General features: G+C 42.6%; 2 protein-coding genes across 5 annotated transcripts; one reads left to right on the top strand and one right to left on the bottom strand.

Moving 5' to 3' along the window:
* Window positions 1-53: 53 nt before the first annotated feature.
* Window positions 54-15,290, top strand: LOC111593187 (probable beta-hexosaminidase fdl). 4 transcript variants are annotated; one of them, XM_023305804.2, is made up of 7 exons: window positions 10,933-11,109; window positions 11,206-11,524; window positions 11,674-11,856; window positions 11,923-12,443; window positions 12,523-13,258; window positions 13,322-13,640; window positions 13,706-15,290. In XM_023305804.2, the coding sequence occupies exons 3-7, from the start codon at window positions 11,693-11,695 to the stop codon at window positions 13,958-13,960; spliced, it is 1,995 nt and encodes a 664-aa protein (XP_023161572.1). In that variant the 5' UTR covers window positions 10,933-11,109; window positions 11,206-11,524; window positions 11,674-11,692; the 3' UTR covers window positions 13,961-15,290. The 4 variants fall into 4 exon arrangements, with proteins under 4 accessions (XP_023161571.1, XP_023161570.1, XP_023161572.1 ...); XM_023305803.2 differs by lacking the exons at window positions 10,933-11,109; window positions 11,206-11,524 and adding an exon at window positions 54-432 and having other exon boundaries at window positions 13,706-15,289; XM_023305802.2 differs by lacking the exons at window positions 10,933-11,109; window positions 11,206-11,524 and adding an exon at window positions 1,868-1,963.
* LOC111593193 lies at window positions 3,572-8,616 on the bottom strand. Its single transcript, XM_023305817.2, has 4 exons — window positions 8,136-8,616; window positions 7,752-8,060; window positions 5,653-5,803; window positions 3,572-4,962 (listed from the first exon to the last, which is right to left on the bottom strand). The coding sequence occupies exons 1-4, from the start codon at window positions 8,192-8,194 to the stop codon at window positions 3,868-3,870; spliced, it is 1,614 nt and encodes a 537-aa protein (XP_023161585.1). The 5' UTR covers window positions 8,195-8,616; the 3' UTR covers window positions 3,572-3,867.
* Window positions 15,291-15,293: the final 3 nt, after the last annotated feature.

Genomic DNA, 15,293 nt, shown 5'->3' on the forward strand with positions numbered 1-15,293 from the left:
TCATTTAGATAGTATGTAAGTCGGTATTTTACGGTTAGTGGTCACACTGCGCAATTACACAAATTTTAGGGTGCCCACAGTTGAACATAAAACTGTTAGTGCTAGTAAAATTGAGCTGAGTGCAGACAAATGCGAGATTTGTGTAAATAATAAAGAATGAACTAAAATGTGAATGTGAAATATGAAATGCAGTGTCAGCCTCACGTAAACGCACAAAACCACCAAGGAGAAGACGTTTTCAAACGCTGAGTGAAGCCACTTTCCACCATCCGCCTTCACACTCTTAACCTGTCGCGCTGCCTTCACCGCCTGCAGCCAGCCACAAAAACAAAAAACGCGATTTCGAGATTGCGGCTAAGCTGAGGAAGCTTTCCCATCGCAGCCACAGACCAAAATCAGGACATGAGAAGGGCATTCCAAGTTGTGCTGTGGGTTAGTATCTGAAATGCTCACTTTATGAGTGACAAATTGACAAATTGTCTTTGTTTATTTGTGGCCGATAAGATATGCTTTCGGCAATTACATACTTTCGTTTTCTTTTGTTATTGTTTCCTGTACTCGCACTTGCGTCACCAAAAGCTGTCGTTGTGATTATTAGTTTATATACATACACATATGGCTGTATGTATTTATAATATAAATAAATATTATGTGCACTTACTTATCTTCTGTTGTTGTTCTTGTTGTTTTTGCTTAACGCTTAACTACGTTGTTTCAGCTACTGTACAATTCATTAAAAGGTTTTTGACTTCCACCTTTTTCGATAACTTGCTTCCGTCGGCTGTGTGTAACGAGGGTGGTCTGAAAAATGTCCAAGCTGATCAAAAATGTCCACACTAAGCCTCGCATTTTGGCTGCGCTTAGTTGTTAGTATATATGTATGTATGTACTCTAAAATATGTCAGATCATCATATATCGCATATATATCGATAGACATGACATAATTTGAGCATTTTTGAATCTTATATTTATAAGTATCTGATTTCAGTTAACGTAAATGCACTTTAATACGATAATGATCTGTTGTATTTATGTAGAAGTAGATCGTTTCGTAAATGTCATTCTCAAATACATATGGCACAGATATATTTGTGCCGAAATGGGAACACATTTGATTTGCAAGGGTGTCTATATTTCGTCATACTTAAAAACACAATTTATTCTCAATGCTTTTTTTCACTCAGTTGCTCACTTAATTTGTCGCTTTGCTTTGCTCCCATAAAACCCCCACTGGCTATTTTTAAGCACGTGCCGTTTTCACTCTCAGGACCCATTTGATGTTGGGCATGATGGGTCTCAAGCACACACACGTAGATGCTCCCAAGTGAACATTAAATTTTTTAGCTCATCATATCTTAGAATTAAAAATTGAGAGCAATAAAACGCTGCAAATGATGCATCTCCATACGTTTGTCAGTTCATTCTTATTAATACATTGAAGCTCCACCTCTGCACACCTCGTCTGTAGTATAATAATGCAGAGTCAACCCTAACGACAAAGGGTCAAATGGCTGTCGATGCCGCTGCGCAATTAGTTGTCGCTACACCACATACTCCGTCTCCTTCTCCCAACAGGGCATCGTCTCATGTCGTCACACAGCTCGACAATTTTCTATTTTGTTTAGCTCACGTTTTAGCACAGTTCCTGCTCTCTCTCTCTAACGCTCTCACTAACGCTCTGATGTAGTCTGTGCTTGCTCAGCGGTGGCTAGCTCTTTGGATGCCTCACTTGTTGTGCCACAACGAGGCAACGCATCATTCTCAGTTGCAATTATAAGCCACGTGGGTTCTAACTGAATGTTGTGTGTGAATTTCCAAGTTTTCTTCGTGCGGGATAAATATATAAATAAAAATAATTTGATATTTTGTGCATCTCTTCGGCATGGAAACAAAGAAATTCTTCACATAGTTCTTATGAGTGTTTTTTTCGAATCTACTGATCGAAATGCTGTTGCTGCGACGGTATGTGCTAGAAGGAAGACATTCTTAATTCATGATTTCGACAAGATTAAAGAGCAATAGCTTAAGGCATTTGCCATTTACCCTTTGTTATTTGCCATTTGGGTCACGCATACGTCAAGTAAGCCGCCGATAATCCATTTCTAAAGCGGCCGCATTGTTTGCTAGTTGCAATTGCTATTGGGTCATGAAATCATAAGTCATACCGCACATTGAATAGCCTATATAGACGGAGATGCGTGTCTGCGGTTGGAGGCGCTGCCTGTCTGGGTTGAAACTATTTTTAGTGTTTCGCGAGCGAGTGAAAGCAGCAACAATCTAATTTACTCTATTCACTTGTGCTATGCGAAATTGATTCCATAAGTGAAGTCCCTTTTTATGCATGTCTAATTATAATTGTGACACAGACTGGATACCGATAGTCGGAAGTAGCGTGGCCTAAGTGGCCATGATCCTAGCTTGTGATTCTAGTTCGTAGTTATAACTACAGAGAGCGGCTAACTAGCTGCTTGTTATCAACTTTAGAGCAGCGAATAGGTTGACTTTGCCCCGAGCTCTGCATTTGAACCTTGGCTTCGCATTACGTGCGATTTGCTTGCGGCCATCTTTTTCTTTATTACCCCCAAGAGCCAAACAAAATGAGGTAAAGAGAAAACATGTGTCTGCCTGTGAGTGGGTGTGGGTGTGTGGGTGTAGGTGTGTGTGTATGTGCGCCAGTGCTGACAACTGCCTATCGTAAAAACAGGACAGAAAAATGAGACAAATGCCACTTAAAACAAGAAGGAATGTGTCAGACGGGTGCTGTCGACTGCATAATACTCGTTCGCGTTAAATATAATAAGAACTGTGGATAATGCAGTTTTATCCGATTTCCCACAGTCCGAATGATTATATATCTACATACATAACTACATACTATATATTCAAAATTCCTCTAGCAGCCTAAATAGCTCCTTTTTATACCAGATAGAGTATTTCTTGATTTGCTATTTACTAATGAGTCAAAAAAATGGATAGTCTGAAGTCAGTTATATGAATTATTTGCAATTTTTATAGAATATATTGCAAGTATAGTGAAAATATAGCAGATTAAACACTAACAGAGAAATTTATGAAACAAATATAGGATATAGTCGGTAGTGTCCGACTAAAAAATATGTTTGATATGGACCCACATTTCCAAATAAACCAAACACATCTAGGGAAAATGCTGAAATAAAAGAGCTATACATTTCTACGTAGAAAGGCTAAATGGGCAGCAGGGCCATGCACTGTGAGGGGGCAGTTAAAAAGGCTAGACGACAAAAGGCTAAATGGCCAGCACTGCTATCTGCCTCACAGCCATCAAAGCTACACGGGTATTTTAACGAATGGGGCCGCTTTTCACGGTTAGCCGTAATGCTCTGGCCTCTTGCTTGTTAAGCGTTATGTCACTCTTGGTCCGCTCATTCGTTATATTTAATACGAAATCAATCAGATTAAGCTTGATGAACCTGAATGCAAAAGTATTGCGGCTAAGGTTCTGTCAAAAGCTTCGGCTGGGCTAAATTCAATTCAAGTACATTTTTATTGATATTTTTGCTTGCAACAGCCTTCTGCTGTTCGGATATGTATGCTTAAAACTAATGTCTAGAGTTAAAAATAAATTTGTATATAAGAGTGGGTGTGGGTGTGTGGGTGTGGGTGTGTGTGTAAGCGAAAGATGGGGCAGATACAAATGATTCGCAACTCGAGATCAGGGTGAAGCCAGAGCGAACTTCAGAAAAGGTTGATAGGATTGTTGCTATGATAAGGTAAACATTTTCTAAGCATCTGCTCCATATTATCCTATAAAATAAAGCACATGTGTGATATATTTCGATATTTAGTATTGTAAATTTGACTGGGAACTGGGTACTGGGAACGGCTCAGACATAGCCACTGGATTCTAGCTTGAGAGCGCCCTCGTATGTGGGCAAGCCCGATATGTCAATGATTTTGCTCATATCCAGGCTGATGATGCCATTCTCATTGATGTGGTTTATATCGAGGTCGGCAGCAGCTTCTGCTGTCGCTGTCGCTGTTGCTGATGTCGCAGTTGATGCTGCTGCTGTTGACATCGCAGCTGAATTGTCATTCTCGTCTATGTCTATGTCTGTGTCAGCAACAGTTGCAGCTGCAGCTGCAGTCTCAGTTGCGCTGTCCACCACATTTCCATTTGCTGCATCAGCATCAATTTGATTGGGGTTTTCGATGGTGGGTTGCAGCGGCTGTTGCTGAGCACTTGCCACGTTCTCATTGGCGTCGCACTGTTCCAGGACACTTTCGCCAGATGCCGTCAACGCCTCATCCTCGGCAGCATAGCGAAACTTGCCGCACAGTGGACAGCCGCGTCTGTAGTGGCTGTGCTGCTGCTGATGGTGCTGCTGACTGTACTGCAAATAGCGCCTGCCGAAGCTATTCAGCCGCATGGCCGCCTGTGCGTGCTTGCGCGCCTGCAGTGCCAGCGGCAAAGGCGACGATGGCGACGGCATCGCCAGTGGCATCGGCATAAATGTGTCCAGTTCCTGGCAGTGGCCACTCCGCGCCGCTACAGCCGCCGCGGCTGCGTTCCACATGTTCTCCACCTCGGCACGCTGGAGCGAGCAACAGGACTGAGCATTCAATGTGCGCTGCAATTGCTTGTTTGCCATGAGTCCTGCTCCAACAGCTGTTGCGCTGTTGTTGCTGCAGCTGCTGCTGCTGCCTGCCAGTCCATCGGTATTTGATATTTCTATTACTTGCTGCGCGCTGCTTATGTCTAGGCTGGAGCGATAGCCGGGCGGCGGTGAGACGCGCTGCAGCAGCAATTGCTGCTGCTGCAATTGAAGTTGCTGCTCCTCAAGTTGCTGCTGCTGCTGCAATAGTTGCTGTTCATGCAACACTACAGCGTCATACGATGGCGGCGGCTCGTGATGCAACGCTGGCAGAGTGGCCAAGCCGTCCGTTGAGTCGCCCAAGAAGAGGCCAGAAGTCTCATAGCACTAAAGCAAAAGAAGATGCTTATTAAAAAGGAAAGGATAAATATATCACGGATACTTTAAGGTGCACAAAATAAATTGATTTATTTGTGGAGCAACCACGATTGCATCCGCCTGCTTGCGCCCGTTGACAACTTTGTGTGACATGGACCAGGCTAACGCTGATTTACGCTCGGCTGTCGCCTTTTCCCACAGGGCCAACAAACAACAATGTAAGCACTGTATAAATGAAAGTGGCCTGTACTGAGGCCAACAACTTATTAAGAGCTTGCTACACAGCAAAGTCGAGTGTCTAACGTCCATTTCAGCTGTGTGCTCGGCCTTTGCTGTTTATTTATTTATTTCTCCCTGCTTAGTTTTCGTTTTTTCATCGTATTTGTTAAATACTCCGCATTAATATTCATTACCAAAGAGTCGAGTCTTGTGGCTGTGACTAAAGATCGAATATTAATTGTTCAATTCCTGGCTGGCATTGGGTCAAAAATTTACCACAATTCAGTAAAGTCACGAAGCTTCGTCTCAACTTCGTGCTTACCCAGATCCGTGGTGCTCTCAGCGATTAGTGCCTAGTGTGATTTCTCTATGATGTATTAGCCTTGTATGAAGCTTTGCTCGGGCAGTAGCAATAAGATTAGCCTAATTGCCAAGTGCTGCATTTGTAAGATCTAACGGGCAATTGATACATAGTCTTACCTGTTCGACACTGTATATTTCCATATTGGGATCGTTTTCCAGCCACTGGTGTTGTTGCTGCCTGTAGGCGGCCTCAGTGCGCTTCTTAATGTTGCGATGGCAACAATAACAAACTACACATAAAATAGTCGTCACCAGGCAGAGCATAGACCTGCAAGAAACGAGAATAATGTCATATATATATATATATATATATATATATATATATATATATATAATATATATATATATATATATATATATAAAAGTTTCATTCAGTTCGTCAAATAAAATACCCTGTAAGCCAATGGTAGAGAACATAAGAAAATCTAGCCAAAATAAATATGCTTAGCCGTAAACCTGGTCGACAAAGCTTTGTTAAAAAGTACCTAAAGTATAACATACATATGTAAGTATGTATGTGTGCATTGTACTCACAAGTAGAATGGCCATTCCATGTGGCTTTTGTTAGTCGGCGCTGCTGCACAACTAGTCGTATATCGATTGTGAATTATAACATTTTGTGTGTTGTTGCTTGCCCCAAAGGCATTTCGACAATATTGGCTTACAAATAGATTAAATAATTGCCAAAAGCAAAATGTTATTCAACACATTGTTTACGCCACTGCATTCGCGCTGAGCTATAAACATGTGGCCACAAATAACAAACAAGAGCTGCTATGTCCGTGTAATATATATATACATATACACGTATAATTGAAGTGAATACGTTTACATACGTATTGCTGCGAAGAACTGTTGAAGGGTCCTTTGTAATCTGGATAACGCCAAGTTGTGCAGCCCAGTAACCTCGTTAATCTGTCTCTGGAATCTGTTACACATTACACAAATCAATGATGTCACTTAATCCACTTTAAACACAATATAATGCCCTTTGTCCTCTGGCATGTAGGCGCTACCTCTTACTCTCCTCTTGCTTGCCTTCTTGCTTTGCTCATTTTCCGTTGAGCCTCACGCAATTTCTCGCATGTCAACCGTTCATTAAAGGCTCCAAAAAGCGTTCCATAGTGCTGTAACAGCAGGATGAGGAGGAGGAGGAGGTGGTAGGTGGAGGTAGGAGGAGCTAAAACTATCATCGGCATGTGTAGCTTTTATTTTTGTTAAATTTTATTGACATGCTTCTAGACAATCGATAAGTAAGTAAAAACGTCGAAGCGAAATATACTCGACTGCATAATACTCGCTCAATGGGATTCAACTGTGACGCAACTGTAATGTCAGTTGGTTCTAGATCTTGCCGATTGGAACATGGAACAGTTTATCAGACAAGAATATATTCTAGATTATAGGTCATCAGTTGTTAATCTATGAAACTGATGATGGCAGTCAGCGAAGACATCATGCAACCAATATACTCTCTTTATATCATGAGCGAGTAGAAAGGTATATAAAAAAGTAGTTAAAATAAAGTTACGGTCATCGAAGCGCACGCCGTTAGCAGACATCAGAACTTTGCTGTTGTCACTTGAAGCATTTATTTTTACTAAACCCATTTCATGAGCCACTCTGATCTGAGTTTGTGTTACAGTAGAAGTAGAAGAAGAGGAGAAAATATTAATTTAAATAAGCGGGCGTCAGTTCTTAACAACAAAAAGGGGAGCAATTATGAATATGACGACTTTGTCGGGGCCCTGAGTAAGAAGCGAAGAAGCCGTCGTCTATCCAAAGGATGCTCTGCAGAGTTGCATGAATTTTTTATGTTATTAATTTGCTGCTGTCCCATAAATCATAGGGATAACCGCCTTCTAGATGATCTATGGAGCAATAGCTCTGGCGCCGAGAGATGATGAAGTATTTATATACACAAAATGTTTAGCATAATAAATAATTAGAAATATTACAAAATGCCATTTCATGGCACTTAATAGAACATATATTAGGAAGCACTCCCTAATGCTTGGCAAGTTGAAGCTTACATAGAGAAGAGTATGCTCACTGTAGTTAGGCTAAGAGTACTTTTTTTACATTGAAAAGGATCTGGCTTAATGTTGAATGTTCAAATATGCCTGTCGGAGCGTCTTAGCTAACTTTGATTGCACCATAAATGAATAATTTGAAATGAATAACGCAGCAGCGGCATTGAGAGATGCCTCACTCACCCGCCAAGCAGAAGATTCACGCTGCCATTGACAACGTGAGCGTAGGTCTGTGAGCCGCTGCCAGTGCTGCTTCCGCTGCCAGAGCCGGCGGCGCCATTGAGCAGCGATATGCCAGCTCCAATGCCGCGCTGCTGATTATAGAGACCCATGCCGCCATTGTAGTATGTCGTTATTGAGGAGCTGCTGGCGAGCTCCTGCGAATGCAGCAGCTCCTCCTCCCCCACCTCCTCGCTAGTGGGCAAAGATGTTGTAGTTATTGTTGATTCTTCTGCTGTTGCAACAGCAACAGCTGTCGTTGTCGTTGTCGTTGCTGTTGACATGACTGTTGCATTGTTTAGCTGTTGTTGTAGCTGCTTCTGCTGCTGCTGGTCCTGGTTCTGGTTCTGGTGCTGGTGCTGGTGCTGAGTGAACGGCGCGATTATTGCATAACGCTTCAAAGACATTTCCCACTATGTCTTAAAGCTAGAGACGATTGCATAACAATTAGCCAAGGCACATATTAGAATGTCCATAACACAAATTCACCAACACACACACACACACCGTGGCAGACTCAACACACCTGTACAGGCCTTTAATTGCACACGCAGGTATTACTGTTGCCTGACGCTGCAAGCGCTAGACTGAAATACCAAGGACAACGGCCCTGCCTACTTAGTGTTATCCTCGTACACGTTGTGCACGTCAGCCTGGCACGCGAACCAACGCGAGGTAACGCGCACTAGCGAGGTGCGATCGATGGCCAAGGTAGCCAGCCCAGGTACCAACAGCAGCAATAACAACAACAACAATTTGTACAAGTGTTACTATTTCTATATTCGCTGACTATTCGCGTTCTGTGTGAGCTGCGTTGCGGCGCGCTCTGTCTGCGTCTTGGCAAATGCGTTGCGCTGTTGCAACTGAGGCCCGGCTTGACTTGCTGACTAGCTGCCAGGCAAGCTGCTTGGCTGCGTGGCCAGGCTGATTTGGCTTATCCTTTGTTGTGTGCCACGACGAAGTTGTTAGGCAACCGAGAACGAGAACAGCTTCGGCTGGCTTGCCTTCGGCCAGCAACAGTAACAACTGCTTCGTTTATGCCGTTATTTCTGTTGCTGCTGCTGTCACTGTGCGCCTGTTTCAATTCGTGCCGCCATTTTGCTGTTGCTTTGCAGGCAGCCTTTCCCTTTTTAACGGCAATGATGGAGGCCAAAAACACAGCTATTTGTATTGAGCATCCTCTTTGTGTGTTCGTCTTCGTCTATTATACAAATGTGAGCGTGTGTGTGTTTGTGTGTGTGCGGTTTCTGCACGTTTCACATCAAATTGAGCGCCAACTGTTTTTGTTATGTGTGCATGATTGTTGCTGTTGTTGCTGTTGCTACTGCTAACAACACTTGTCGCCAACTGTCGTTTTTCACGGCATGCGACCATAAATAATAACGCGACTCTAAGCAACAGTCGATGCACTGCATATTGAGCATGGTGCGTATGCGTATTATTCGAAACATCCCAGACAATGCTCTTATAAATTAAGAATTTGTTTATGTTTCGATATAATTAAACATTTAGCATTCCATACAGAGTATACACTTTTTTAATCAAACAGTCGATATGCCTGTCTGGGCATTGCCATGCGCACAACCGAGCGTATACTTAATATTTGAAATAAATTTATATTTACACAAAATGTAATTATGTTTTTATGTAACTTAGCATAAATTATTATATTTCTTATATGAACATTGATGACGTTGTTTCTTTGGGCCACATGTGCCCTCAATATTGCTTTACGGCACTGTAAATGCGTCCAACCGCTGGCAGGTGGTTCAAGAACATATGTAAATACTATATATATGCACGCCATTTTTGGGACCAGCGCTAAGCTGAGCCCACTAGGCCACTAGTAAGAACTGGAAAGGTTGAAAAATCCGTTCAGAGTCGCGCTCAGTCGCAGTTACCTACACCTCGACAGTCGCACGGCCACTAGGACGTCAGAGTTGTTGGCCGTGAATAGCGTAAGGGCTTCGCATATTTTCTTTAATTCCTTGCGCCATATAAAAACGTTTAAATATAGACTTGTGCTGAAAGAACTAACACAGCAGCAGATGTAGTTACGCCTGTAAAAGAGTCCTTCAACAGTTGGCTGACAGCAGCAGGACGATTTGTCTGTAGTGAGGTTCGTCTCCATTAGCGCCAACATATTTTGATGATGGATAGTTTTCGGCGCTTTTGCTCGCTAAGCTCAACACTGCGCACGCGTTGCAGGTAAGCAGGTGCAGGTGCCCGTGTGTGCTGCGTTTTTGTGGCTCTGCAACTTACAGCCAGAAGCTCTACCTATTCCTATATAGAGTTAAAAAAGCTGACATCTGTCGGGAAAACGGCCAAGCTAATAGCAGTGCCACTAACAATTAATGAGCCAGCCACCGATGGCCTTTCCTCTTGCTTATGCATTAACGATGTATGCCTCTTGATTTATTATGCACAGACCCTCGGAAGCAAGAATGAGGATGCCCCACAAAATGGTGCACTTGCTCGCTTATGAATATAACACACTCCACACTTCACGTGTTGTGCACGTTTTCCTTACCTGTGAATGTTTGACATTTGCAATTGACCGGCCACAGCAGACTGTAAGCTATGTGGCACGTGTGCGGTCGACTCTTTCATTGACCAGCCATAGCAAACATATACAACAATAAACATACATATGTTATGTTTCGCATTCCCAACTGTAACTAATATATTAGTGAGTGGCCCGCTGAGCATGCACCGAAGGGTGTGTCCTGTGTTCGCACTGGGGCAAGTGTAAAGTCCAGCAATTGCCTACAATAAGCTTGGTGTGGCAGCTACATTAGTCATTAGTCATCAGTCAGCAGACACGAAGACTCGAAGGTCTTGCTATTGAACATGGCAGTGTGGACTAAATTGTTTTCTGTTTATACTTGGGAGACTTTAAACTCATACCCTTAACAACAATATTGACTTGATTTGTAAATACAAACAATAGTCGAGGTGTTAGGGGCTAGTAATATATTTAAATTACTTAATTACAGGCATTTAATAGGATTCCAAATAGAGGAAGATAGCTCTATAATACTGCTCAAAATGAGGTCAAATAGCCCTTAAGAGTTGGTGATGAAATCCAAGATATAGACGACCCAAAACCTTCCCAACTGAGCTGTAGTGCAGAAGGTGGTCTATGCTTAAAACTTCATCACATTCGTATTTTTTTAAATCATATTCGAGTGTGTCGTAAGAGAGGATATCAAATTTGGGGTAGACGTCTGCCACACAGTTGCATCTCTGAGATTGTATTGCCGTATTCATTTTTGAAGCCATGAAAAAGTTGGGATCGTCAATCCGGTCACATTAGTTCAGGGTAACTATACTACTCGAAATGTATCAGGCGACCCCTTTTTCATTTTTTTGGATACTTTATAACCATTTTACATTCTCCATTATGTGGCACAAACAGACAGTAAAGCTAGAAAGGAAAATTGAACATGGAAGCGAGCTCGGACTCTTCTTCCGTGCATTGCGTGCCAGATGCTATATATGAAAGACAAACAATTTGCCATGGGCTTTATGTGTCGTAAAAGCCAAAGCTAACAAGTTTAGTTCCGCAAGGAGGCAGGGGAGCAGGGAATGGAGTTCCTTTGATTTTATTGATTGTTAAGCCCAGTTCATTTTAGTTTCATCAACCAAATTGCTAACGTTAATTAAAGTTCGATGTGTTCGTTGATTTGTTTGTGGTGCGGGCTCCTTATTAAACGATGACATGAAGAACATGACATGTAATTTATTAAGTTCCAGTCTTAGTTGTTGTTCTTTGCCTATTGTTAACTATTTAATTGCTATCGAGTGCAATTTAGCAGAATTCACATTTGATTGTCATATGGCTTTGACTAAATATGTTGCAAATCGTTTTCATTTTCGTTTTCAGCCTACGTTATCTGTTTAAGATGTCACTGGCCGTTTCGTTGCGCCGTGCCTTGCTGCTGCTACTCTCAGGAGCCATTTTCATACTGACTGTGCTGTACTGGAACCAGGGCGTGATAAAGACGCAATCGTACAATGAAGCACAGCTACGTCCGCACATCCAAAAGGATCATAGCTCGATTCTCATGTGAGTACAGCGATTTCAGTTGTTTGGAATTGGTTAAATTGAGTTAAACTAATTTCTTCGTCTTAGACCGTTGGAGAAGTCGTGGACTTATAAGTGCGACAATGACAGGTGCGTGCGCGTTAATTATCACAGGAATGGAGCCAACGTGAAACGTGTGTCCTTCATCAGCTGCTCAATGACCTGCGGAGATATAAACATTTGGCCACATCCCACCTCCAAGTCGCAGGTCAGCAGTCACACGCTGCGCTTCTCCGTGGAGGATTTGCAGCTACGGTTGGATACGCCCCATCACGATGTACGCAGACGACTCAAATTGGCCTTTGATGTGCTTGTCCGGCAATTGCGACAAATACAGCGATTGGAGTATGCATCGCCGCATGCAGAAGCGATGGCATCCGCCAGCGAGCCCTCGGCCAAATCCACAGACGCTGCTGAATCGCCACTAGCTGGCGGGCTTTTCAGCTCCACTTTCGGTTCACATCGGTCTGGTGATCTGGATAGTCTGCATGTGAAGCTCTCCGTGCATGAGTCAGACGAGCTCAACTTTAATCTTGACAATGATGAGAGCTATGAATTAGTAACAAGTTGTAAGCAATGTTATACATTTTACCTAATTACTCTGAGCTCCATTTTGTTAAATATCTGTCTGTCTCTTCCTGCTCGCAGTGGATCATCGGCGTTTGATTGTGCACATCAGGGCGAAGACATTTTTTGGCGCACGTCACGGACTGTCGACGCTACAGCAGCTCATTTGGTATGACGATGAGGAACGATTGCTGCGCACCTATGCCAGCTCAGTGGTCAATGATGCGCCCAAGTTTCGTTATCGCGGCCTTATGCTGGACACCTCTCGACACTTCTTTTCCGTGGATGCAATTAAGCGCACCATTTCTGCCATGGGCTTGGCCAAACTGAATCGCTTTCATTGGCACATCACGGATGCTCAAAGCTTCCCATATATTTCGCGACATTATCCAGAGCTGGCTGAGCACGGTGCCTACTCGGACAGTGAAACATACAGCGAACAGGATGTGCGCGAGGTCAACGAATATGCCAAAATTTTTGGCGTACAGGTGCTTCTGGAAATCGATGCACCTGCGCATGCGGGCAACGGCTGGGACTGGGGACCCAAACGTGGCCTTGGCGAACTATCGCTCTGCATTAATCAGCAGCCATGGAGTTTTTATTGCGGTGAACCGCCGTGTGGTCAACTAAACCCGAAGAATAACCACACCTACCTCATACTACAGCGCTTGTACGAAGAGTTTTTGCAGCTCACGGGACCCACAGATATATTTCACCTGGGCGGCGATGAAGTCAATCTCGATTGCTGGGCTCAGTACTTTAATGATACGGATCTACGCGGTCTCTGGTGCGACTTTATGCTACAATCGAATGCTAGGTACGCTACATAGAAAACGAGTTCAGATATATGTTTGTTAATTTTGATTTTTATCCGGCTCAGACTGAAAGTGGCCAATGGGAATGTTGCACCCAAGCACGTGGTTGTCTGGTCGAGTGCGCTGACAAACACCAAGTGTCTTCCAAATAGTCAATTCGTGGTCCAGGTGTGGGGCGGCAGCACTTGGCAGGAGAACTATGATCTGCTGGACAATGGCTACAATATAATATTCTCACATGTGGATGCTTGGTATTTGGACTGTGGCTTTGGCAGCTGGCGAGCCACTGGCGAAGCCGCCTGCTCACCCTATCGCACTTGGCAAAACGTATACAAGCACCGTCCCTGGGAGCGAATGCGTCTGGATAAGAAGCGGCGAAAGCAGGTATGACACATGACTTGCTGACAATTCGCAAAGAATAGAGTGAATAAATGGTGTTGTTTTAACAGGTGCTGGGTGGCGAGGCTTGCCTATGGACCGAACAAGTGGACGAGGGTCAACTGGATAATCGATTGTGGCCACGTGTCGCAGCCCTGGCCGAACGTCTGTGGTCAGATCCAAATGACGATCATGACTTCGATATAGTGCCGCCAGAAGTATTTCGGCGTATCTCAGTGTTTAGAAATCGCCTTGTCGAGCTGGGCATCAAAGCCGAGGCGCTGTTTCCCAAGTACTGTGCGCAGAATCCCGGCGAGTGCATTTGATATTTTATGTAAAAGTAAAAGGAAAGGTGCCCCTCCCCACTCTGTGCGTTAATTAGTTAATAGTGTAATTGTTATTTTTTATTATTATTACAATACATATTAAGCGTCCACTAAACCAATGCATTAAGAAGCGAACTAAGCGGACGAGGCGACACTCTTCAAGACATTTTGCGACCAAGTGGTTTCCGGCTCCAGCAGCCACACGTAATCACGAATTTAATTTTGATGTAGTTACAATTTTGTTCAATTCTCTCGAGACATACGCACACGCACATACTCACACGCCAGTGCTGTCAATTTAGCCTTTATCGGACAGATCCAAACATTTTGTTAAGAATATGGATTAATAGGGAAAAAATTGTTGATCAGATCTTCTGTTGTGTTTTTATCCATCTGTCTTATTTTTACTAAAGGCAGCTGCCAGCACTGACTCCCACATACGTAAAAGCCCACAAGAAAACATGATAAACGCTTTGTTTTCCCTTAAATGTTTTGGCAATTGAGTAAGGAGTATTTGGTAAGTGAGACAGTGATAGTTTTTAGCTAATATACATTTATAGGAAATACGTAGATTTCATACACTCAGATGCACACAACAGGTATATAAAGTAAATACTTAGTAAGACATTCGTAGCTTAGAGAACTATGTTAATCTGGCGAACATGAGCAAATTTTGATATTTTGAAAACTTTATTCGCTAATCATGAAATGCAAGACAGCAAAAACATAAAACTTGACTTGTATGCTCAGCTATACAGACATATTGTGTGACAGCAAATTGTTTATGTTTCGTTTCGTATTAGGATTATTTTAAATTACATTCTCAGTGATACAAACAATGTGACCTTATGGAAAAATAAATAAATAGGAAGCGGAAAAAAAAAACAAAAATTAAAATTATAAAAAATACACGAAACTCTTAGGGTTAACACACGCACACACACACACATACATCGTAATTGTAACAACATTGCACGCATTGGCTCGATATTGACAACAACATGAAAAAGAAAACCTAGTAAACTAATAGCTAATTTTTAATAACAATTGTAATAATTATAGTAAAACTGCAACACAGTGCAACAATTAATTGACGACCCTATTCTTTTTCTATCTTTCGGCATATTTTGACAACATCTTGACTCGACTCGACTCCAATGATTGCTGCACTGTGCTGGCAAATCTGACCTAATCTTAGTTGATCCAAATAAATTATGTTTAAGCTTATTTTGTACTTAACAAAGAATTTGCAAACTATAAGAATCATGCGTTAGTTTTAAACATTCTGCTGTAACTTCAAGTCACTTTTTCAACAAAATATAAAACGTCAAAT

This window comes from Drosophila hydei, unplaced genomic scaffold (genome assembly GCF_003285905.1).
Source record: "Drosophila hydei strain 15085-1641.00,03,60 unplaced genomic scaffold, DhydRS2 tig00000315-arrow-arrow-pilon, whole genome shotgun sequence".
Classification (NCBI taxonomy): Eukaryota; Metazoa; Arthropoda; class Insecta; order Diptera; family Drosophilidae; genus Drosophila; species Drosophila hydei.

What these genes read in the sequence shown, in the direction of transcription:
- LOC111593187 (XM_023305802.2), top strand. An exon ending in CTATGAATTAGTAACAAGTT is followed by an intron (nt 12,444 to 12,522) that starts GTAAGCAATGTT and finishes TCCTGCTCGCAG; the next exon opens with TGGATCATCGGCGTTTGATT. An exon ending in ATAAGAAGCGGCGAAAGCAG is followed by an intron (nt 13,641 to 13,705) that starts GTATGACACATG and finishes TTGTTTTAACAG; the next exon opens with GTGCTGGGTGGCGAGGCTTG.
- LOC111593193 (XM_023305817.2), bottom strand. Translation starts at nt 8,194, where the DNA reads ATGTCTTTGAAGCGTTATGCAATAATCGCGCCGTTCACTCAGCACCAG. An exon ending in GTGAATCTTCTGCTTGGCGG is followed by an intron (nt 5,804 to 7,751) that starts GTGAGTGAGGCA and finishes CGTTTCTTGCAG; the next exon opens with GTCTATGCTCTGCCTGGTGA. An exon ending in AAATATACAGTGTCGAACAG is followed by an intron (nt 4,963 to 5,652) that starts GTAAGACTATGT and finishes CTTTTGCTTTAG; the next exon opens with TGCTATGAGACTTCTGGCCT.